The sequence below is a fragment of the Leopardus geoffroyi genome, chromosome B4 (assembly GCF_018350155.1).
Source record: "Leopardus geoffroyi isolate Oge1 chromosome B4, O.geoffroyi_Oge1_pat1.0, whole genome shotgun sequence".
Lineage (NCBI taxonomy): Eukaryota > Metazoa > Chordata > Mammalia > Carnivora > Felidae > Leopardus > Leopardus geoffroyi.
In genome coordinates, this window is record NC_059341.1 from 116,885,990 (window position 1) to 116,912,079 (window position 26,090).

Here is a 26,090-nt window from a genome sequence, read left to right on the forward strand (position 1 = left end):
TTGATTTCGGCTTGGGTCATGACCTCACCATTTGTGGGATTTGAGCCCCACGCGTCCAGCTCCATGCTGTCAGCGTGGATCCTTCTCGGGATTCTCTCTCTCCTTCTCTCTCTGTCCCTCCCCTGCTCTCTCTCTCAAAATAAATAAACTTTAAAAACATTTCTAAAAAAGAAGATCTATAGTCAGGTAAACATCACTTTTTTGTGTGTGCTGAAGATCCTGGATCACTGTCAATAGTCTATTAGAACTAAGTTTCTTATGGGGTGTCTGGGTGGCTCAGTCAGTTAAGCCTCCGACTTCAGCTCAGGTCATGATCTCACAGTTTGTGAGTTCGAGCCCTGCGTTGGGCTCTGTGCTGACAGCTCAGAGCCTGGAGCCTCCTTCGGATTCTGTGTCTCCCTCTCTCTCTGCCCCTCCCCCACTCACACTCTGTCTCTCTCTCCTTAAAAAATAAATAAACATTAAAAAAAAATTTAAGAACTAAGTTTCTTAGACCTTTTTTAAAAATCACATGCCATAAATTTTAAAGTGTATAACTCAGTAGTTCTTAGTATATTCACAATGCTGTGCAACCATTATCACTAACTGATTTTAGGATATTTCCATCACCTTGGAAAGAAACCCTATACCTATTAGCAGTTGATCCTAATTCTCAATTTTCTTTTTAACTCACATGTCTGAACAGCCACGAATTTGACTGAATTTTATTCCTTGCAGTTTGTATCATGAAAATAATACGGTGGGTTGTTTTATTCATTTTACCAATGCAAAATTATGTTTTAATATTATATATTCATCTTTAAAATATAGATTCCTCCCAGATTCTGAAAACCAACACCCTCCCCCATAGGCATCCTCTCTTAGCCCTTATTGCTGTTTGATTAGATAATACTTGTGAGATACGCATATTTTGTGTGGATGCCTTTTATATAGCAAACTGCTTCTTCTATGAGTAATTTTTGACATTAACATTGTAAATTTATTAATCCTACCTGCAAACAGACAGCTTTTCATGAATGAGAAAATAATTTTTTATGGCAACTTAATTTAAATTTCAAATTAGGATGCAGATTTTCTGGTACATAATTTTTCATCCTCCCATTGCTTTGAAAAGAGCATTATAAATCACTTAAAATTGTGGGGCTGATGCTTAGCCTTATTTAGTGACATAAAAATGACTGTGCATTTAAAAAAAATTTTTTTTACTGTTTATTTTTGAGAGAGTGAGAGAGAGAGACAGAGCACGAATGGGGGAGGGGCAGAGAGAGAGGGAGACACAGAATCCAAAGCAGGCTCCAGGCTCCGAGCTGTCAGCACAGAGCCCGACGTGGGGCTCCGACACGCAGACTGCGAGATCATGACCTGAGCTGAAGTCGGACACTTCACTGACCGAGCCACCCAGGTGCCCTGTGATTGTCCATTTTTTAGCGGTTTTATTGTGGCTCAAAATTCCAACTCCAGACTACATGTAGCTGAATCTGCAAATCCACAGACCTCTCCAACTGGAATCATCCAGTTGAGCCATCACATACAGGAATTTCAAAGACCTGGATATATCCTCAAACGCATATGCAAGAGCCTCACGGAATGTGTGTACCCACCTCAGCACAAATTTTAGAAATCTTAAAGCTATTAGTTTACAGTAATGAATCCTAACAACCACTGGCCCACGATATACCCACATTTACGAGTCAGAAAATTCATACTCAGGGCTATATCTGACAAGAAAGATGGTGCATACCAATAACAAATTTCATGACTATAGAGAAGTAATAAAGTCATACAGATGTCACGTCAGTGAGGACAGTCAGTTGCAAGCAGAAGAACCCTACGTCATCTAGATTCAGGAGGAAACGTTAGGGAAATTTCTTGGTCCACTTTCCTGAGAAGTCTAAGTGAGTTCTAGCTCATCTGGAGCCAGGTGCTGAACAGTCATCAGGAATCTGTCTCGTTCCTTCTCTTGGCTCCACTTTCCTTCACAGTGACTTTACTTTCAGGCTGCCTTCCTTAGCGGAGTGCCTCCCGGCCCCACCCGGCACATATCTTCAAACCTAGCTTCAAATCTTATAGAATGAAGAATTCTGCTTTCCAGTATTTCCAACTAATGTCATGTACTTGAGTTTCATTGGCATGTCTTGGGTCGTGTGTTTCCTGAATCAATCACTGAAGCCAGTGGGATACATACAATATTTTGAGAATTGGAGAGTGGGTAAAAATCCACTGATTCATATAGACTAAAAGTAGGGGAAGGATGGTCCCCGCGAGAAATCAGGATTCTATGACAGAAGACAAGAAAAGCAATGCTGGGCAAGCACAAACAACAGATGCCCAGACATATGCTTTCCAGGAACTGGATTCTCTCTCTGACACATCCTGGTGAGTAACCCAGAACTAATGCATTGTGCATGCAGGGGGCACCATTCACACCCTATGCACGTAGGTGAGACATGCACGGTGTCCCTTGCTCTGGCACAGGAGGGTTGGACATCAGCCCGGGAAACAACTTTCCTTTCTTATCATTTTTTTTAATGTTTATTTATTTTTGAGAGGATGAGAGCGTGAGCAGGGGAGGGGCAGAGAGAGAGGGAGACACAGAATCTGAAGCCGTCTCCAGCCTCTGAGCGGTCAGCGCAGAGCCGGATGTGGGGTTTGAACTCACAAGCTGCGAGATCCATGACCTGAGCCGAAGTCAGATGCCCAGCCAACTGAGCCCCCCAGGTGCCCCGGGAAACAACTTTTCTAAGGCCTGTTCTATCCCAGCGGATTTGTTAAACAATCCACCACAGGTCCACTTCTGTCATTTCGTTATTTGCTTCAATCTTAGACATTGCCTTGCTGGAGCCAGAGCTGGCAAATGTGGCTTGATTACTGTGCACTTAGGATGCAACAGCATTTCGTACTAGTGCACAGCAGGGAATGGATTCCATTGCATGTGAGGAGAATATTATAGATGGGGTTTCTCCCCATGTAGGAGTGAGATTTAAAGCTGTGAAGCAGGCCTAGAGGTCTTTGCAGGCCGATCACACGAGTGACCACAAACCTTGAAAATAATTACCAGTCTTTCTGGAAATGCGGCACAACATCATGGCAATGAGTGTACTTTTTTCTTTCTTTTATAAAAATTGGTCGATGCGAGTTTTTTGGTTTCCTATTTGTAACTATTTGCATGCTCTGCTGTTATTCTCCACAAGGGTCTTTACCTCCTGAAATCACAGAATTAGCATGCTGTTCAAGGCTGCTGCTACTTAATTTCAGTTGTTATCTCTCCTGTAGCAAACTTATTAAATCTGATCAGTACTAGATTACTTTATTATGTCTATATGTATAGTGCCTTCACAGGTGTATTCAGTAAGTGCTTAACACACAGAGTATTTACTGGAATTCTTTACTGGATTTACAGATTATTTACTGGGATAATTTTATTCATGCCTTTTCTCAAAAAGAATAAGTACTATGAAGAAGGTAAAGCAAGCAAATTTATATAACTAAAACTGTAAAATAATAGGATGTTTCACGGGAGCTCCTTTAGGTTAGGCAGACCCAGAACATCTTGTTGAGGCGATATTGGTAAACTGAGACATCAATGATAAAAAGGAAGAAGCAGCACAAAGATGTTACTGTTCCAGGCAGGAGGAAGAGCAAAGACAAAGGCCCTGAGACCAGAGTGAACCTGGCTGTTTTCAGAATAGAAAGGCTGATGTGGCATACAAAATGGGTGATAGAGGGAGAATGGAGAAAGAGGTCTGAGAAAGAGACGAGGGCACCTCATGAACACAAGCGGGGACTCCAGCAGACACGGGTTCATTGCCTCTCGTCTTTTCTGTGAAGAGAGTTTCTTGGCCAGGGGCACTCTCCTGTGTATGATGAAACAGAAGGCTTTTTTTTTGTTTTTTGTTTTGAAGGTTTATTTACTTTGAGAGAGAGAGAGAGAGACAGTGCACACATGCGCACGTGTGGGGGAGAGGCGGAGAGAGAGGGCGAGAATCCCAAGAGTCTGAGCTAAGCACAGAGCCTGACATAGGGCCTGAACTCACAAACTCTTGAGATCATGACCTGAACCGAAATCACGAGTTGGTTGCTTAACCAGCTGAGCCACCCAGGCGTCCCAAACAGAAGGCTTTCTAAGCCAAAGAATGTTGGTGCTGACCCAGATATACCAGACAAGGAAAGCAGATCCTCAGTTAGAGTAAGTGCCTATTTCCTTGGAAACAAATCAAGCTCCCTCCAAAATGGAAGCAGTCCAATGAAATGAACTTGCCGTGATGAGGCTGCTAGTCTTAGATGTGTGTTTTATGTTGGCTTTCCCCAGAAGCTGGCATAGAGGCAAGGGTTTGTGCTCAGGAGGTGATCCCTATAAACACTTAGCTGCTTTGCTCTAATCTTCCTGGACTGTGGGTCCAATTCTGAAGGCCCATTTGCAAAGCTTGTCCCAAAACCTTCACACCGATTTTCAATGTTGCTTTTTTCAAGTCTTTGACCATATAATCAGTGATTGGTTACGTAACCGGACTCAGATCATGTTTCCTTCAAGTCAAAGTACATGATACAAGGCATTGCTTGAAATCCTGCCTACTGAGATTTGCCTTCTGCTGTCCTTCGAGATAACTGCTCACAGGGGCTGTGGTATACCAGAGTATGCTTGCAGCTGGCAGTAAATATTGTTCCACAATACCTATAAGCCAGGCTTGACTTTCTGCATTCTCAATTAGCCAACAACTCTCCACAAGAGCAAAGGGACAGATCGGTAGCAGCAGGTGTGGGAATAGGGTGGTTAAAGGCACAGAGTGGGGAGAATTCTGCTCCCACAAACTAGAAGTGCCTTCCTGGCCTGCTCTGTTACCATATGAGGTGACACAGTGCTATGGTAACTTAATCAGTAGGTGGATTAGAGCATACATGGTGTCCCATGGTCTCTAACATACCAGAACAAATGGAAGCTGTTTCTCAAAGGGAAAAGAGTAATCTTCCAAAATGGGGTCACGGCCTTGCTCTGCAGTCCTGTGGGCTTCCACTGTGACTCTTGCGGTTTCTGACTTCAGTGAGCATCCCGATCATCCCAATACTTGGGAGAGCTGAGCAGCAGAGCTGCTTGGACTAAAGCCACCGAGAGAGACTATTTTTGCACTGCCAGGTTCTCAGGTCACCCAGTAAATAAATAAGTGCAAGACACCTGTGTGCTATACGCTGTCTCTAAAATCCAGGGCGCCACAAAGTACCATGCCTTTCTTAGTTGTAGCAATTTGTCCTTAACACTGGAGGGGCCATCTCAACATGTGCCAGGCTACTGAATCCCTGAGGATTTTACTAAGGAGTCAAGTCCCTACATTTCTGGAAGAATCAGATTCATCTTTTGGTATATGTGTGTCTCACCGAGGCTTTAGGGTTTCCGGCATTGTCTGTTCTGCATCAACACAGTAGACTAATGTAACATCTTACGGTTCGGTGAGGCATTATGTGTCCTTGTGTAGCAGATGGCTGGACTTGACATCCGTGGGACAGATTTATAAAGCTATTTCTGTCCCTGCCATGTAAAAGCAAACAGCTGCTGATGGATTCTACAAACCAAAATGGATAAAAATGCAGTGGTTAGACCCATAGTTACCTCTCCAATGCCAGAGGCTGTATTAAGCTGCTCCAATAAAGAGACCATTTCAGGCACAGCAGCTACAGTTTAGGTCATCTTAAGATTAGTTTTATCGTACAGCCCACTGTCATTCTCCAAGATGATCACTCTTACTTACCGGTCAAATGGAAGTACACTGTCCCTTTGGGGATATGACAGGAATGATCCGCATCTTTCTACCCTCTGATGGTTGTACTGACGTTGCACCCCAAAGAGATTCTGCTTTTTCACTTATTCTGGCAGGGAAGGAACACACAATGGCTTCTCCTTGTCCTTCTGCCACTGGAGCACTTACTCCTCAGGGCAGAGACCTAATGCTGAGGTTCTGCAAAGGATGTCCAGCCCATCTACACTTAGGAACTGAGGAAATAAACCAAGGGATGGATGGGGTGAAGACAGAAGAGTTCATGTTCCGGTGAAATGAGGGTCCCATCTGCCTCCCATGGTCTCTATTCTGACCAGTGAGTGGGCTATAGTGTTCTCTCTTCCCCCTAAAGTTGGGGCTAACTTGGAGCAAGTATCCGCGGACCCCTGAAAACTTTAGATATTTCTCCATTCCAAGTATACAGCACCTGAAGAAGCAGCTGGGCAGAAGGTTCATAGCACACATATCTACTATTAGGGCACGGCTCTTAAGTCGAGGGTTCTGGTCCTAAGAATTACCTCACGTCTAGGAGTTAAGGGAGAAACTGTGATCTTCTGGCTTGACCCAAATGCTCCTTACCTAGATCTGTAAAGTTGTTTACACACACACACAAATCAGGTTAAGACCTAAGGTGGCTGCCTGGTGCTCTCCTACTGGGAAGTCCTAAGATTACTTAAACATAGCCAGAGATTGCTGCAGCTCAGGTCATTTCCCAATTATCACCTCTTTCTACCTTTCCCCTCCCCATAAGTACCACACCCATTTTTCTCTAACAGGTGAACCTTCAGCATATCTGATCCATAAAGAATAGCAGCCAGGACAGAATTTCTAATTGCTCACAAGTCTGATGTGTCCCTGATGGCATTAGAAAACAATGTTTTGGGCCCTGACGGAACAGTTAGTGAAGTGGCAGACGGACAGAGCGTAGGAAATCCAACCTAGCACAGGCCAGCTTTTAGTGTTTCGTTCTGCTCTTCATTAACCGGCAAACTGCCCAACATAGCACAATGAATACAGTATCTCCTGAGGGCACCAAATATAATCTGATCCAGCTAAGTAAGGGATATTGAACAGTGAGGCTGTGAGCAACCTCTAGTGTCTTATGATCGAGAATGTTTCAGAAGAATGTTTGGTGTATTGATTTCTTTAGCTTAGTAATTCACAACCTTGGCTGCAAATGGATTCATCAGGTGGGGGAACACTGTGGGGAATGTTAAAAAATACTGGTGCCTTGGGGCGCCTGGGTGGCGCAGTCGGTTGAGCGTCCGACTTCAGCCAGGTCACGATCTCGCGGTCCGTGAGTTCGAGCCCCGCATCGGGCTCTGGGCTGATGGCTCGGAGCCTGGAGCCTGTTTCCGATTCTGTGTCTCCCTCTCTCTCTGCCCCTCCCCCGTTCATGCTCTGTCTCTCTCTGTCCCAAAAATAAATAAACGTTGAAAAAAAAAAAAAATTAAAAAAAAAATACTGGTGCCTGGATCCCATCTTCAGAGATGATTTAGTAACTTGGATCTCTGTATTAAAAAAAACAAAACCAGAACCAAAACCACCCCAGGTAACCCTAATGTGTAGCCAATGATATCCTAACTTCTTCCAGATGTCCCTATATCAACAGTCAGTCTGTTCTATCCCTTCATTTTCATATAAGAACCTAAGGAGGTTAGCAAGGTCATGTAATTGCCCTGAGTTTTACTCAATGCCTGGAGTTGTGATTTGGGAATTGAGGTTCACTTTCTCCTGTAAGTTCTCCAGTGCTCTTGCAAGCAACCATCTGGTTTCAAATTCCTAGCATTTTTCTCCTCTCACTGTTAAATTGTTCCATGGTGGCTGCTAACCAATATCCAAAGGCCTTCTTAGGGAGCTCATGGAAACCGGTGACTAAAGGCGATAATCTAATAGGCTGTCTGATCACCGAAGCTGCTAGCTTTCCATCCAGAATACAGAAGGGTGTTGCACTGCCTTTCCTAGTACCCAGATACGACCAATTCCGAAGATTCCACATTTCCCTGAAGGTCTTTTGTCTACAGCCCATTCTCTGGAACCAATCTGGATATTAGCTAAAGTTCTTTTATGTGCAAACAACAAGAAAATCAATGATGCCAGTTAGCTTAAGGAAATCAGAATATATTGGAATGGATCCTGTGATAGTTCACAGGTCCAAATAAACAGTGAAAGAACCAAAACTCAGGAAATAGGAAATCCCTGATAACCTTCCCCTTAGAGAGCTACCATCAAAGCCATTCAGCTCTGGTGACTCAGCCTGTGTCCCACCATGTTTCAGATTCCCACAATAAAGTCTGTTGGACTCAGCTCAGCTTTAGGCCTTCCCCTGTCGGTCAACTATGTGAGGCAATATCCTGAAGCACAGCCATGCCCGCGGCAGCAAGGGGGGAATACACCCTAACAGAGGTCTACTTCAATTACACATGTTTGTAAGCTTCTATTTTGCAGTTCATGAATGACAAAGGTAAGGGCAAAAAGGCATAAAAGACATTGCTTAAACAAACAGTTTTAATCACTAAAAGTGCAATTACATGAAGAGCCCCATATTATACATGTTTAAATTATTTTCCATCGTCTTTACTTGTAAGGTGTTGAAGGTGGGACCCACTCTTGAATCTTCTTTCTAGTGGTAGAATAAGGTACATATTGTTCTGGAGTGCCACTCACATTGAACTTATGGTTTGTCCAAATGAATTTACGAGCGGTAGGTGGTTTTGTTGTTGGAGGATCATCAGTCATAGAGTGAAGCCAACGATGCCTTAAAGAGGAAAAGAAAGACAGTTATGAAGAGGCAGGATGGTGTGGCGGCAGGCGAGCTAAGCGGGCAGCTCTGGGGCTATTCTGTGGCTTGAGCTCAAATCTCAGCTCCCTCACTTACTAGCTGCACTTCTATGCCTTAGCTTTTTCAACTGAGCATCCTGACTTCTGAAAGATGGCATAAGGATGAAATGAGATAATACACATAAAGCCCCTAGAAAAATTCTTGTGCACAGTAGGTACTCAAAAGATGTTAGCTATTGCTTTTATTGTTACTATATTTCATCGTATCTATGACACTATCAATTTTCAAATATACACCATTATATATGTTATCTCTAACAAAAACATGCTGCCAGTTAACTCATGATACTATTGATTATAATATGTACCCTAATTTTAGAGGTAAAAATGTATTTCAGAATTGATGAAATACAGCACTGCTATTAGATGCTAGAGGCTGATCTGGAGTTTCGGTATGCTCAGGCTGCTCTGGCTGATGAAGCTCTAGTTTAAAACTGAGAGGCTCTTGCTGAAGAAGAGATCTCTGCAAGCACCTTAAATTCAAGCTCCAGATGAATACTACAGAACATACAATTTGTTATATTAAAAACATTAAATCACAGCCTAAAGTTCACAAGTATTTCAGTTTTTAAGTGTTTAACAATTTAATTTTAAAGGAAGCTGGGTGCATGGAGTAGAAAGGAAAAAGACAGTGAAGCTGTCGCTAAGGGCAGAAAAAGGAGGGATCAAAGTCCAAGGGACAAATAGAAGAACTGAGCAGGAAGCCACACTGAGTTTATATGGGACAGGAAGTGGAAAGAGGATTCGTACCAGATTCCCCAAGGCTGGAAGCTCACAAGAAAGGATGATGTTATGGGAAAAGGGAATGAGGGGAGGGAACAGGCAGAGAAAGGCAGCTCCAAGAAAAAAAAAAAAAAGGGAGGGGGGATTTCCTAGCTATAGAGAAAAGGACAAGTAGAGGAGGTTTCAGTAAAATAAGACTACATTAATTAGAAAAGTTTATCACACTACTTATGTTTAAGAATATCTGTTAGTAGTAATTGATAGATATAGCTAGGTTTTGGCTAAAACCAAAAAGAGAGGAGATAAATTATTATTACTATTGCTATATTTGTGTCTAAAGACATTGTATCATGATTAGCTAACACAATAAAGAATGAAGACATCTGTACACACTGGGTTGGTGTCTCTCTCACATCCTCCAACAGAAACTGGGGATTAGGGAAAATGACGTGGACCAGTAAACTGCGACTATGAACATGAGCCCCAACTGAGATGCTGGCAGGCAGTGAGACAGGCTCTACTAGCCACTCAAAGGAGGGATTAGTTGTCAAAACTAAGGCTGATACTTGTCAAGGGACTTTATGTAGGCTTAAGGCACAACAGAAATATTTAACTTTTACCTTGTTGAGGCAGCTTAAGTAACTAATTTATGTGAACAAAATAACAGAAAAATTTTATTTAAATAATTGCTGTCAAGACTCTTGAAGGTTAAAATGATATTTAAGAAAACAGAGTCCAAATCTGATATATGTCTATCCAGTTACTTAAATGAGGGACTGAAGATCTCAGGGAGAAATAGAAAATGCTCAAGAAAACTAAAAAATATTTTTACCACAATACATAAAATCTGAAAATGTTTATCCAGCAAGGCTACAGGCAAGAATCAAGGAATGAGTGAGCAACAATTTATTCTCATGATGGCAGTATAAAGAGCTATAAGAAACAAGAAATGTTTAAAATCTGCTAGATTGATGTAACCTTTCTGTTGTTGTTGGTATAGTATTATTAAATAAAGGCTAAATAAATCATACCTTCTAGATTTCCACACCAAACAGTTTTTGCAAAGCAGATTTTCAGCTGGGTCATTAAATTTTTTTTAGTATTTGTTTGTTCATGCATTCCTTTTTTAGAGAAAGAGAGAGAGCACACAAGTGAGGGAGAGGGGGAGAGACAGAATCCTAAGCAGACTCTGTGCTGTCAGCACAGAGCCAGACGCGAGGCTCGAACTCCTGAAACGTGAGATCATGACCTGAGCCAAAATCAAGAGTCAGACACTCAACTGACTAAGCCACCCAGGCATTAAATAATGGTTTTTTTTTAATGGATATGAAAGATTAAAGAAAACCATGATCGTTTTTTGAGGTAAAAATGTTCATCATACTAAAACTAGTATTCTTTCCCACTTTAGTTTATGAAGCATATCCACACATACCATTCAGTTACTTACTTCATACTAATCTAAGTATCTCATATTTCAAATATTACTTTTTTTTTTTTTAATTTTTTTTTCAACGTTTATTTATTTTTGGGACAGAGAGAGACAGAGCATGAACGGGGGAGGGGCAGAGAGAGAGGGAGACACAGAATCGGAAACAGGCTCCAGGCTCTGAGCCATCAGCCCAGAGCCTGACGCGGGGCTCAAACTCACGGACGGTGAGATCGTGACCTGGCTGAAGTCGGACGCTTAACCGACTGCGCCACCCAGGTGCCCCAAAGTATCTCATATTTCAAAACTGAGTAAACAGAATTGAAATGACTTTCCCAAGGTCCCAAAGCACATATGCCAACAAGCTGAGGCTTGAACACAGCTTCTCAATGGTTGAAGAGAACCTTCTGGTCAAGAGACTTAAATTACAATCAAGAGATGAAATAGGGTTAGGATTATGATAGCATCTAAGTATCTGCCAAAATCCTGAGAGCTATCTAAATAACCCCAGGATGGGAATGATAAATCTAACATTTAAAAGACAAAAACAGTTCATCACAAGATAGCCAACTCAAACCTTGTTGGCTCAGTAACTGTTATTTCTAAATGCAAGCTGAATGAAAATCCCAACGGGGTTTGACAATTATATTTCTATGGATCAGCTGAAAGCCTACCCAAGAAAATTTTGAAAACCCCTAACAATCAGGAAGATTGGCATTATCAGACATTAAAGGTTGCAAACATTAGAATGGTATAAAAACTGGTAAAAAAGAACAATAATATGGAATAAAATTCTCCAAACAGACTAAAGTATATATAAGGTAAGGCTGGCATTTCAAATTATTGGGGCAACTAAATATTTTTCAACAAATTATGCTAGAACAATGAATTTTGTTGAAAAGAAATCAAGTTAGATTTCCCTAGGCATACATCAAAATAGATTCCAGACAGATTAATAATGCTCAGATACAACATGAGTGAATATTTATATTCATAAAATATTGATACCTATAGAATGTGAAGAACCATTTCTAAGATTAACATTAAAAGCAAAAAGGCATAAAGAAAAGGTGTTAATTCTACTACATAAAAACTGAAATGTTGGGGCGCCTGGGTGGCGCAGTCGGTTAAGCGTCCGACTTCAGCCAGGTCACGATCTCGCGGTCCAGGAGTTCGAGCCCCGCATCAGGTTCTGGGCTGATGGCTCAGAGCCTGGAGCCTGTTTCCGATTCTGTGTCTCCCTCTCTCTCTGCCCCTCCCCCGTTCATGCTCTGTCTCTCTCTGTCCCCAAAAATAAAAATAAACGTCGAAAAAAAAAATTAAAAAAAAAAAAAAAAAAAAAAAACTGAAATGTCTATGTCAAACAAGATTAAAGGATAAAACAAATGGGGAAATATTTGTTTCATATACAGAAAAGTAGTTCACCTATCATTACAAATCAGAAAGAAAAAGTCAAATGTCCAAAGGAAAAATGGACGAAAGCCATTAAAGGATGAATCATAAAAGAAAAAAGTAAAAATGGCAAACACAAAAAGCTCAATCAAGGCAATGCAAAATAAAATCAGATATAGTTATATTTTTATTTGCTGAACTGGCAAAGATTTTAAAAAGTAATAATACCCAACACTGGTGAAATTATAGAGACTAACACTCACATACAACTGAATGTATATACACTAAGAATATAAATCGAGGGCAATTTGGCAAGAAGTACCGAACACTTTCAAAACATGTTCATTCATGGATGCAACAATTTTACCCACAGAAATGTGCCTTAAGGAAATGGAGACGTGTGGGTAAATGTTTAAGAACAAGGTCACTGACCACAGCTTTATTTATATTAGTGAAAAAAATGGAAAGAATAAAACCAAGAATGAAACGGAATACTTAAATAATTCATGACATAGGGGCGCCTGGGTGGCTCAGTCAGTTGAGCATCCGACTTCGGCTCAGGTCACGATCTCACAGTTCCTGAGTTCGAGCCCTGCATCGGGTTCTGTGCTGACAGCTCAGAGCCTGGAGCCTGCTTCGGATTCTGTATCACCCTCTCTCTCAGCCCCACCCCTACTTGTGCTCTGTCTCTCTCTCTCTGTCTTTCAAAAATGAATAAACATTAAAAAAATTTTTTTTAAATAATTCATGACATATACATGACAGAAGACTAAAACATCATTAAAAATTGTATTACAGAGAATATTTTATGACTTTGAGAAAATGTTCACCATATGTTAAGTTTAAATGGCCGATTATTCACTTAATTTATTTAACAGTATTTACATAACATTTATAAGTCATGGATACCATTCTAAATACTTTTTTTTTTTTAATTTTTTTTTAACGTTTTATTTATTTTTTTTTTTTTTTTTTTTTTAATTTTTTTTTAACGTTTTATTTATTTTTGAGACAGGGAGAGACAGAGCATGAACAGAGGAGGGTCAGAGAGAGGGAGACACAGAATCTGAAACAGGCTCCAGGCTCTGAGCTGTCAGCACAGGGCCTGACGCGGGGCTCGAACTCACGGACCGTGAGATCATGACCTGAGCCGAAGTCGGCCGCCTAACCGACTGAGCCACCCAGGCGCCCCTAACGTTTTATTTATTTTTGAGACAGGGAGAGACAGAGCATGAACAGGGGAGGGTCAGACAGAGGGAGACATAGAATCTGAAACAGGCTCCAGGTTCTGAGCTGTCAGCACAGAGCCCGACGTGGGGCCCGAACTCACGGACCGTGAGATCATGACCTGAGCCAAGGTCGGCCGCTCAACCGACTGAGCCACCCAGGCGCCCCTCTAAATACTTTACAAATATTAACTCCTTTAATCCTTATAACAACTCTATGAGATAGATATTATTATCCCAGTTTAATAAATGAGGAAACTGGGGTACATTATTAAAAACTTGCCCAAGGTAGTAGAGCTAGAATTTAAACCCAGGCTACCTCTTCAAAAGGCCTACTTAACATTAAAAACAAAAACAAAAGGATTTGTATGAATGGAAAAAGAGATCAAAAGAATATATATCAAAATGTTGAGGTGCCTGGGTGGCTCAGTCGGTTAAGCTCCAACTCTTGATTTCAACTCAGGTCATGATCTCATGGTTCATGAGCTTGAACCCTGTGTCAGGCTCTGTGCTGACAATGTGGAGCCTGCTTGGGATTCTCTCTTTCCCTCTCTCTCTTTGCCCCTCCCCCACTCATGCTCACTCACTCTGTCTCTCAAAATAAATACTTTAAAAAATATGTCAAAATGTTAACAGTGATTTGTCTGTGTGAATGGTTTGTCTGTGTGATAGGATAATAGGTTATTTTTGTTTCCTTTGTTACTTTCTGAATTTCCTATAATGAACATGTACTACTTTATAAGAAGAAATTAAGCTATTAAAAAGAAAAATCCTTCTTCTAATTCAGACCAATTAGAGGCAGTTTTAAAATCTTCCCCAAGTCATTTGTCTTTTATTTTGAGACCATAAATAGGTTCTGTCCATTTCTAATCTAACTCCATTTCATACCACTTAAGCCACCATTTCTTTTGTTAAAAAATCACTCAATCTAGGGGCACTTGGGTGGCTTGGTTGGTTAAACATCCAACTTCGGCTCAGGTTATGATCTCACGTTTCGTGGATTCAAGCTCCACATCCAGGTCTGTGATGACAGCTCAGAGCCTGGAGCCTGCTTCACATTCTGTGTCCCCTTCTCTCTCTCTGCTCCTTCCCACTTGCACTTTGTCTCTCTCTCCCCCTCAAAAATAATAAACATTAAAAAAAATTTTTTTTTAATCACTCAATCTAAAGTATTCCCAGATGTTTCAGTGGCAGACAGACTTTCTCTCAGTCTACCTTAATGGAATTTTTTTCTAAGCCAACTCCATCATGCAAAGTCATTCACTGAAATTACATGGAAAAAGCTCAAATAATGAACTTTTAATCTAGAAACCTCAAATTTTCTACATGAGACTATCTCTAGCATGTACTATATACACTGACAACCTTTGAACACAATAAAGATTTATTCTGGAAACTGAAATTAAGAGCAGTTCCTTCTGCCCCAAGACTAATAGGTAGTTTATTTCCTTATTTCCAGCTATGAAAATTGCCAACAACTCATCTTTGAAAAATGTTAGAATCACCAAAAACCATAAAATACCTAAGAATAAATCAAACCAGGAAGGTGAAAAATCTATACACTGAAAACTACTGAAAGCTTATGAAAGAAATTGAATAAGACACAAAAAAATGGAAAAAAGATTCCATGCTCCTGGATAGGAAGAACAAATATTGTTAAAATGTTGATACTACCCAAAGCAATCTACATATTCAATGCAATCCCTATCAAAATAACACCAGCATTCTTCACAGAGCTAGAACAATCCTAAAATTTGTATGGAACCAGAAAAGACCCCAAATAGTCAAAGCAATCTTGAAAAACAAAACCAAAGCAGGAGGCATCACAATCCCGTAATTCAAGCTATACTACAAAGCTGTAATCATCAAGATGGTATAGAACTGGCACAAAAACAGACACTCAGATCATTGGAACAGAATAGAGAACTCAGAAATGGACCCACAAATGTATGGCCAGCTAATCTTTGACAAAGCAGGAAAGAATATCCAATGGAAAAAGACAGTCTCTTCAGCAAGTGATGCTGGGAAAACTGGACAGCAACATACAGAAAAATGAATCTGGACCACTTTCTTACACCATACACAAAAATAAACTCAAAATGGATTAAAGACCTCAATGTAAGACAGGAAGCCATCAAAATCCTCAAGGAGAAAGCAGGCAAAAACCTCTTTGATCTTGGCCGCAGCAACTTCTTACTCAACACGTCTCCGGAGGCAAGGGAAACAAAAGCAAAAATGAAGTACTGGGACCTTATCAAAATAAAAAGCTTCTGCACAATGAAGGAAACCATCAACAAAACTAAAAGGCAACTGACGGAATGGGAGAAGATAGTTGCAAACGACATATCAGATAAAGGCTTAGTACTAAAATCTATAAAGAATTTATCCAACTCAATACCCAAAACACAAATAATCCAGTGAAGAAATGGGCAAAAGACATGAATAGACACTTCTCCAAAGACATCCAGATGGCCAACCGACACATGAAAAAATGCTCCACATCACTCATCACCAGGGAAATACAAATCAAAAACACAATGAGATACCACCTCACACCTGTCAGAATGGCTAACATTAACAACTCAGGCAATGACAGATGTTGGCGAGGATGCGGAGAAAGATCTCTTTTGCATTGTTGGTGGGAATGCAAACTGGTGCAGCCACTCTGGAAAACAGTACGGAGGTTCCTCAAACAATTAAAAATAGAACTACCCTATGACCCAGCAATTGCACTACTAGGTATTTATCCAAGGGACACAGGTATGCTGTTTTGAAGGGACACATGCACCCCAATGTTTATAGCAGCACTGTCAACAATAGCCAAAGTATGGGAAGAGCCCACATGTCCATCGATGGATGAATGGATAAACAAGACGTGGTATACACACACACACACACACACACACACACACACACACACACACAATGGAGTATTATTCGGCAATCAAAAAGAATGAAATCTTGCCATTTGCAACTAACTATGTGGATGGAACTAGAGGGTATTACACTAAGCAAAATTAGAGAAAGACAAATATCATATGACTTCACTCATATGAGCACTTTAAGATACAAAACAGATGAACATAAGGGAAGGGAGGCAAAAATAATATAAAAACAGGGAGGGGTACAAAACATAAGAGAGTCTTAAATACTGAGAACAAACAGAGGGTTATTGGAGGGATTGTGGGAGGGGGATGGGCTAAATGGGTAAGTGGCATTAAGGAATCTATTCCTAAAATCATTGTTGCACTATATGATAACTTGGATGTAAATTAAAAAAATAAATTAAATTAAAAAAAAGTGAGAATTGACCTTAAATGAAGCACTGAATAGTAAGTGAAATGTATTCAACAAAAGCTGAACTTTAAAAATCAAAATCTTGTCTTCTGCATATAATTAATACACTTTAACAGAGAAATGTTATAGAGTAACATTCTGTAACACAGGAAAATCTACCTAAGCAGGCAGTCTGCAGTTCTTAGAGCACAGTGGCTTAATATTCTGATTGTCTGGAGCAGAAAATAAAACACTAGGAAGGATCTGTTTTGAAAAGAATCTCGCAGCACAGTGTACTGAATAACACTCACTTTGGTTCAGGTCAAGTAGTATTTTACACAACACCCCTGACCCGAAAGAGGCTGGATTAAGCAGATGTACCCAAAGGAAGACATCCTCTGCTGCTGATAGTTGGCAACTTATTCAGGGGAATATTTTTAAAAGACTATAACAAAACAAATGATTCATTGGGAAAAGGTATTAGAAAGGACAGGTTGGGGCACCTGGGTGGCTCAGCTGGTTAAGTGTCTGTCTCTTGATTTTTGGCTCAGATCATGATCTCATGGTTTGTGAGTTCGAGCCCTGCACCAGGCTCCACACTTACAGTGCAACAGCCTGCTTGGGATTCTCTCTCCCTTTATCTCTGCCTCTCCCCTAATCACCTGCAGGCTCATGCAAAGACAGGTTAAAGTCAGAATAGAATTCATATGTAAATCTACCTTCAAATTCAAATACAAGTTGTAAAAGAAGTGACAGACATAGCATTTCTGGATCAACTGGAAGAAGCAAAGACAATTACTGTATTCAAATTACAAAATTAGGGGCGTCTGGGTGGCTCAGCTGGTTAAGTGTCCAACCCTTGATCGCAGCTCAGGTCTTGATAACAGGGTCATGAGTTCAAGCCCTGCATTGGGCTCTGCGCTGTGTGTGAAGTGTACTTTAAAAAAAAAACAAAAAACAAAAAACAAAGGTTGTTTCAAGTAAGACAGTATATCTACATTCATTCAACAATTTGTTTTAAATTCTTGAAATGTTTTTATTTATTTTTGGGAGACAGAGAGAGACAGAGACAGAGTGCTGGCAGGGGAGGAGCAGAGAAAGAGGGAGACACAGAATTTCAACCAGGCTCCAGCGTCTGAGATGTCAGCACAGAGCCTGACGCGGGGCTTGAACCCACAAACTGTGAGATCATGACCTGAGCCAAAGTCGAACACTTAACTGAATGAGCCAGCCAGGCACCCCTCATTCAACAAATATTTATTGAGCATCCACTATGTGTTAAACACCATTTTAGGCATTAGCGACACAGCAGTGAACAAAGTTGCTATGATCAAGAAGCATGGTAGTTGGGGAAACAATAAATTAAATACTCTATAACAAAACACCAGGCAGAGATAAGTGCTACCAAGGAAAACACTAGAGCAGGGGAAGAGGACACAGTGTGAAAGGAAAGGGCTCTTCTGGATAGGGTAGACTGAGGAGCCACCAGAGGACGCACTTGTATGAGGTAAAGGTGTGACCCATGTTGCATCTGGGAAAACAGCTGGTACAGAGCGACTGAGGTGGGTATGCTCACCATTCAAGGGAAAGTGAGGACAAAGTGGCTATGTCAAGAGTTGGCAGGGCAGTGAACAGGACATTGTATGCAGAGCCTGGCAGGGCCAACAGCACACAAGGCCTTGTAAGGAGTTGGGGTTTTCACTGTCATCATGACGGGAAACTAATGTAGAGTTCTGAGCAGGGATTTGTAAAATAACCACTCCAATCACTGAGTATGTGGAGAATACTAGTGCGCTGCAAGAATGTAATCAGACCAGTTGGAAGGTTGTGGTAGAAGTTTCCAGCAAGAGTTAACTGTGGTTTGGACCAGGGTAATAATGACAGAAGTAGTGATCACATGTGGGACATATTCACAAAGTAATCACATGGAACCTGCTGATTGACTGGATATTAGAGAAAAAAGACCCGTGAGGACAACCCTTAAGTTTCTAGTGTGATTAAACATGAGTCATTTAAGGGCTTAAGAACATTTTGCTTGATAGGTCTGTTCATCTATCTACGTTGGGCATTTGAAGATATTGAAAAAATATATATCCTACATTTATAATTGTGACCTAAAATGTTGAAAGGAATGTAATTAACTAAACTGGAAAAAGGAGATAATTGTTTAGGAGATTTTAATCCTTTCCATTTGAGTTTATCAAACAAGAGAAAATAATTGTTCTTTATTTTTATGCAAAAATGTTCAATTTACTAATCTTGTTATCCTATTGATAAATTGGACCTCAAGGCTGAAGAACAAGTAGGTTTTAAAAATTGCAACTGTAACTCTTAATTACAGAGAACAATCGGATGGTTACCAGAGGGGAGTTGGTTGGGGGATGTGTTGAACAGGTGATGAGGATTAAAGAGTGCATTTGTGATGAGCACAGGCTGGTGTAGGGAGGAGCTGAATCACTATACTGTACCCCTGAAACTAACAGTTCACCGCATGCTAACTATACTGGAACTAAAATAAAAAATGATAATAGATTGCAGCTGTAATAAACAGTATATTCATTTTAAATCCAAATTTCCATTAATCTTTATACATCAAAAGCCCCTTAGATGCTAAAAATCTCAAACTGACAAGCAGAATATTTAGTTAAATGGGGAAAATGTTTGTGATTTATTAAGTGAGAAAAGGAGGCCAGCAAACAAAATACTGTTACACACACATATCTATATACAGTTATTTATAATCACAAACCTTCTTCTAAAGAGGGTATGATTAACAAATCGTAATCTGTTCTCCACACTGTGATCCATTTGAAATATTCCTTCTCTTTAAATGCAGATCCTCAGGGGTGCCTGGGTGGCTCAGTGAGTTAAACGTCTGACTTCAGCTCAGGTCATGATCTCATGGCTCATGGGTTAGAGCCCCGTGTTGAGCTCTGTGCTGACAGCTCAGAGCCTGGAGCCTGCTTTGGATTCTGTGTCTCCCTCTCTCTCTGCCCCTCCCCCGTTCATGCTCTGTATCTCTCTCTGTCAAAAATAAACAAACATTAAAAAAAAAAAAAAAGAAAATGAAAAAAAAGAAATGTTAACAGTGTTTATTTCTAGGCCAAGGAGTTTATTTTTATTTCCACTTCATGTATCTCTGGGTTTTCCAAATTTTCTATAACAATTACACATTTTTATAATTAGAAAAAAATTAACAGTAATTGTACTGATTGTTTTAATAACCTGGAAATTTGCTTATAATATTAAGAGAAAAAACCCTGAATATGATTATGGACACAACAATGACATAAAAAGTTATTTAAAAGGACTAAAGGAAATATGCCAAATGTCGGCAGTTGTCTCTCAGGGGTTATGTAGATTATCCCTGGCCCCTGCCAGATTCTTTAAACTTTTCTGGTCTCTCACATTCTTAAGAACAGATTCTATTTAGACTCAATGAACTTCATACTGCCAAATCAAATGGATGCTTCTCTGTCCTTACTTATCTCAAGCAATCTCTCAGCATCAATCATTTCAGCTAGCCTTCTCATCTTTGTTGAAACACTATTCTCTCTTGCCTTCCCTCTTACCTTGCTAGGTACTTCTCATTTTTCTTTGCCAGCTCAACCTCTGTCCTAAACTCCAGATTTATATACCAGCTGGTCACCTGACACATCTATTCTCTTGGATTTCTGATAGGTATCTCAAATTTACTATATCCAAAGAGAATCTGACCGCAATCCTCCACTCCCCATCCTACTCTTCTCCCAGTCTTCCCATCCCAGTGAATGGTGACACCATCCAAACTCTCAAACCTAAACCTATGAAGCAACTTTGATTCCTATCACGCTCAGTCTCCCTAACTTGCACTCTATTTTTCTACAAAGGCATCTAGAACATCATATGCTAACTGAAAAAAAGCTGACCACAAGGAAAAGGGATCCTCACAAGAGTAAAAACATGTGTTAATTACGCTATGGCTATGGAAAAATCTTCAAGGCAAAAATAATTTTGTTACAAATAGGAAATTTTCAACATACACTATTATTTGGAAAATAGTATTTATTTTATTACTTCAGTAATTTAACCATTAATCTTAATAAGAAAAATCAATATACAAGGAGAGACTGGCTGTACTACATTGAGGGAGAAAAGATGTTACTTAGAAATGAACAGAAGGTGCCACCAAGTGGGGAAAAAAGTATATACATAGTAGAGAAAAATCTAGGTAAGCCATATTTGTTTAACTTGATTTAAAGGATTTCAGGGTTCCAACACTTCAAAAAACTCTTGATAGAAGTAGAAACAGTAATTTTATACTATTATGCATAAAAGAGCCCAAATTTTCCACCATTTTACTCTCAACATTTTCCTTTGTCAAATTTTATACAGATACTAACTACTTACTTGGTTTATCTGTCACTAATTCTTTTGTTTTTAATTTTTGTTAACGTTTATTTATTGTTGAGAGACAGAGAGACACAGAGCATGAGCAGGGGAGGGGTACAGAGAGGGGGAGACACAATCTAAAATAGGCTCCAGGTTCTGAGCTGTCAGCACAGAGCCCGATGTGGGGCTCAAACTCACAAACTGTGAGATCATGACCTGAGCAGAAGTCAGTCACCCAACCAACTGAGCCACCCAGGCACCCCAATCTGTCACTAATTCTATGCAAAAGCTAACAAGCATAAAAATGAAAATAAAGGGGGCACCTGGTGTTCAGTCAGTTGAGTGTTCCACACTTGATTTCAGCTCAGGTCACGATCCCAGGGTCATGGGATCAAGCCCCATGGCTCCGTGCTGAGTGTGGAAGCTGCTTAAGCTTTTCTCTGTCTCAAAATAGGAAGGAAGGAAGGAAATGAAGGAAGGATGGAAGGGAGGAAGGAAGAAGGAAGGAAATAAAGACTTTGGTGCATTACTGTATAGCTGGTGGCTATAGAGATAAAATTAAGGATAATCAAAATGGTGTAAGAGTATAATGGCATAAAAGACTATTTGTGATCTACTGAAATACTTTGAGTATTCTGTTCAGTCAGGTTAAGCTCATATAAACTCCCGAAAAAGAAATTAAAATCTCACTGCTGATTCTATAAGAGAATAGAACTTACATAAGAAAATAAACGTATTATAAGGGGCACCTGGGTGGCTCAATCGGTTGAGCATCCAACTTCAGCTCAGGTCATGATCTCACGGTTCGTGGGTTCAAGCCCTGCATTGGGCTCTGTGCTGACAGCTCAGAGCCGGGAGCCTGCTTCAAATTCTGTGTCTCCCTCTCTCTCTGTCCCTCCCCTGCTCATGCTCTTCTGTCTCTCTCTCTCTCAAAAATGAATAAACATTAAAAAAGATTTTTTTAAGAAAATAAAAGTACTGTAACAAAGAAAAATAACAGACACTCAGTTATAGTACAGTCTACCAGCTAGCATTCATTAAATGACTATCAACTCCAAGATAGCAAGGACCATTTATTTTGTTTACCACTGTGAATGTGTCAATCTATCAGTGCATGATACATACTGGGATGCTTAACATTTGTTGAATAAGTGATTTGTAAGCTGAGTACTGTGCTAGGTTCTAGGCATTCAGTTTTTTATTTTCAAGGTACATGGAACTCCACTGCCCATCCAGACATTCACATCAGCACATGCACCTTTTGTTTATCTACTGGTAGACCCAACAGCCTCACTAGCTGCTGACAGTGAAAGAAATGAAGGCCTTGCGATGAGATAAAGTGAACTCTTTTTCCCACAAGATTTCTAATGTTCCCACTAGATTAGGGAACAGTATGTGAACCACAGAAGTTTACTGAAGAAATTCCCTGTTTCTAGGATAAACACTTGACACTTCAGGAGGGAATCCTTCTCTAGTTGAGATTATGCAGCTACCCTACAGATTCATATACTATCACAGGCCATCTCCAGCACCAGACGTCTCAGAAAGAGGACAGAACTACAGCTCACCCCGTAGGCAACATCAGGCGTTCCTCTCATTGGGAGACTTTGCGATAGTTCGTGCAGGTGACAGCTGCTCACCTTGCTGTTCAGGACCCATTTTCTTGGACTCCCTAGGCTCAAGTGAGAGGAGAGCCGCATCAGGTGCAGGAGCTGCCCTGACTTAAAGGCTTCATGCTCTACAAAAATTGACACCTCTAATAACAACAACTCCACAGGCGCAGCTTCAGGATTCCCATTCTCACAAGGGACATCCCAGGTCTAAGAACAGCAATACACGAGGAAGCTCAAACAGCTAACTCACCAGGCATTTATAATTGCTCTCATCCAGATGCAATGTACCAATCAAGGATCAATTTTGTCTAGCAGTATATAGTAGTCCCCCTCCTTGTTTGCAGGGGTTAAGCTCTAAGATCCCCAGTGCATGCCTGAAACTGTGGATAGTACCAACCCTTATAAATACTATGCTTTTTCCTACATTTACACACCTGGGATAAAGATTAATTTATAAATTAGTCACAGTAAGAGACTAACAACAATAACTAATAGTAAAATAGAACAACTGTAATATAGTAAGTTATGTGAATATAGTTCCCTCCTCTCAAAATATTATTGTACCATTCTCACCCTTCCTCTTGTGATGTGAGATGATAAAACACTTTTCTGATGACAGGAAGTGCAGTAAATGACACAGGCATTGTGACATAGTGTTAGGCTACTACTGCCCTTCTGACCATACATCAGGAGATCACCTGCTTCTAAACCATGGGTGACCAGGGGTGACTGAAACCATGGAAAGCAAAACCATGGATAAGAGGGGGACTCCTGTAGTTGCTACAATCAAATCCGGTTTCCAGGGAAACAAAGCTAGGCATTTAACTGAAGATCAGATTCACTTAACCCTTTTACCTACAATTCACTAAGTTCCCTTGTATACTACACACTAGGTAAAATGACAATGAAGTCCTATCTCCATCAGCAACCTCTATCCTGACCTAAAGACTAGTGTTTAACTGTCTACCCACCATTCCCACTTGGTTTTCTAATAGGCATCTCCTACTTAACATAGACAAAGTAGAATTCTTCATTACCTCTTCCAGTTCTGCTTCCCCCAACCTACGCGATCTTCCTCACCTCAGTTACCACCAGTAGTTCAGGCCAAAAATCTTGAAGTCATCCTTGACTTTTTTCTCTCAAAATTTACCCCATCAGCAAATCCTCCATTTTACTTCAAAATATACCCCTGTGGTAGGCAGTCTCTAGGACGGCCTCTGTGACCACAGCTTCTGGGTATACATACCCTTGTGTAATCCTCTATGGATAACAGAAAATATATATACTGGTCTCTGTACCCAACTCCTGGCACAAAGCTCCTGAGACTTTTGTAACTTCCTAATGATAACACTAGGAACATCTATTGTTTTAATATTTGTCTTTTTTTTTTTTTTTAAGATTTTATTTTTTTGGCACTTGGGTGGCTCAGTTGGTTAAGTGTCTGACTTCGGTTCAGGTCATGACCTCTCTGTGAGTTCGAGCCCTGCATCAGGCTCTCTGCTGTCAGCATAGGGCCCACTTTGGATGCTTTGTCTCCCTCTCTCTGCCTCTGCCCCTCTGCCTTGCACATGCTCTCTCTCTCAAACATAAATATTAAAAAAATATTTTTTTAAAGATTTTATTTTTTAAGTAATCTCCACACCTAACATGGGGCTGGAACCCACGACCCTGAAATCAAGAATCACACATTCCACCGACTGAGCCAGCCAGGTGCCCCTTAGTATCTGTCTTTGATCTGACCCTGACACAGGGCTCCCAACACTCTCATAAATTCCTGAGTAATAAGAGCAGTAGGAGCATCTCTTGTTCTAATGAGGTGACTCTAGATAGGCTTCAAGACGGTCCTGGATGAGGGTAGTCACCCGGAAGACCAAGCCATGATCAAAAGCTTGGAATTTTCAGCTTCACCCCCTAACCTCCTGACCAATCTATAGCTGGCTGCTCAGAAGCACTGGGCTTGTGAGTGCCATCAGAGGAAGAGGTAGAGGGGGCAGTCTTGTGGGACTGAAACCTTACCTGTTGTGGGATCTGACACTATCTCCAGATAGACAGTGTCAAAAATGAGTTAAACTGTAGGACACCCAGCTGCTGTCAGAGACTTTCTTGTTGTTGTGTCTGTGTGTGTGTGGGGGGGGGGGGGGTTGGAATCCCTACACATTTGGTAACCAGAAGTGTCAGAAGTGAAGTGTCTGGTATGTAAAGGAGACTCACAAGAGAAACACATAGCAGGGAAGAGTTTTTCCCTACTAGGGAAGAAAGAAACTGAGGTTTTTTTCCCCCCACTTTCATCCACTTTCCATGAGTATGGGCTGTATTTACTGACTCATTTCTAATAAAAAGAATGCAGCATTAAGTGTAGGATGTTACTTCTGAGATTAGGTTTTAAAAGACTGGCCTAATGTAACACCATGTTAACTGTACTTCCAAAAAAAAAAAAAAAAAAGGAAAAATACACACGCACACACGCACACGACTGTGGCTTCCATCTCAGGTGTTCTCTTCACTTGCTCTTAAGAAGCCAGCTGCCACAAGAGATGGCCTTGTGGAGAGGCCCACATGAGTGAGCGCGGAAGCAAATCTCTGAAGTCTGTCTACAGCCACATGAATGAATTTGGCTATGGAGGTGACTGCAGCCTCAAACGATATCTCGAGTGCAGCCTCGTGAAAGACCCTAAACCAGAGGCATCTAGCTAAGGTGCATTCAATTCCTTACCCACAGAAATCATGAGAGATACTGTTTATTGTTTTAAGCTAAATTTAAGATAATCTGTTAACACAGTAATGGATAACTGGTACAGTCCCCGAACTCACAACTCGCAGCACTAGCACGTTAGTCCAGCAATCAGCCTGCTCCAACACTGCCCCCCCTTCCTCATTCTTCACGGCAATGACACAGATGCTTTAAAAATGTGAATCACAGGGGGCTCTTGGGTGGCTCAGTCGGTTAAGTGTCTGACTTCGGCTCAGGTCACGATCACCCGGTTCATGGGTTCGAGCCCTGTGTCGGGCTCTGTGTTGACAGCTCAGAGCCTAGAGCCTGCTTCGGATTCTGAGTCTCCCTTTCTCTGCTCCTTCCCCACTCATGCTTTGTCTCTCTCTCTCAAAAATAAAATTAAATGGTCAACAGACACACAAAAAGATGCCCAACATCATTAATCATCAGGAAAATGCAAATCAAAACCAAATGAGATATCATCTTAGAGCTGTCAGAATGGCTAGCAACAAAAAGATGAGAAATAACAAGTGTTAGTGAGGATATGGAGAAAAAGGAACTCTTGTGCACTGTTGGTAGAAATAAAATTGGTACAACTACAGTGGAAAACAGTATGGAGCTTCCTCAAAAAATTAAAAATTAAATTACCATATGATCCAGTAATTCCACTACTGGATACTCACCCAACGAAAACAAAAACACTAATTGAAAAAGATATATGTACCCCTACGTTAAGTGCAG

At 40.7% G+C, this 26,090-nt stretch overlaps 1 protein-coding gene across 1 annotated transcript in view; it reads right to left on the reverse strand.

Annotated features, from left to right (window-relative positions):
* Positions 1–8,254: 8,254 nt before the first annotated feature.
* Positions 8,255–26,090, reverse strand: part of NDUFA12 (NADH:ubiquinone oxidoreductase subunit A12) — a 30,430-nt gene continuing 12,594 nt past the window's right edge. Inside the window, exon 4 of the mRNA XM_045467044.1 lies at positions 8,255–8,526. Coding sequence (XP_045323000.1) covers positions 8,346–8,526 — 181 coding nt within the window. The 3' untranslated portion in view covers positions 8,255–8,345. The remainder of the gene's footprint in view (positions 8,527–26,090) is intronic.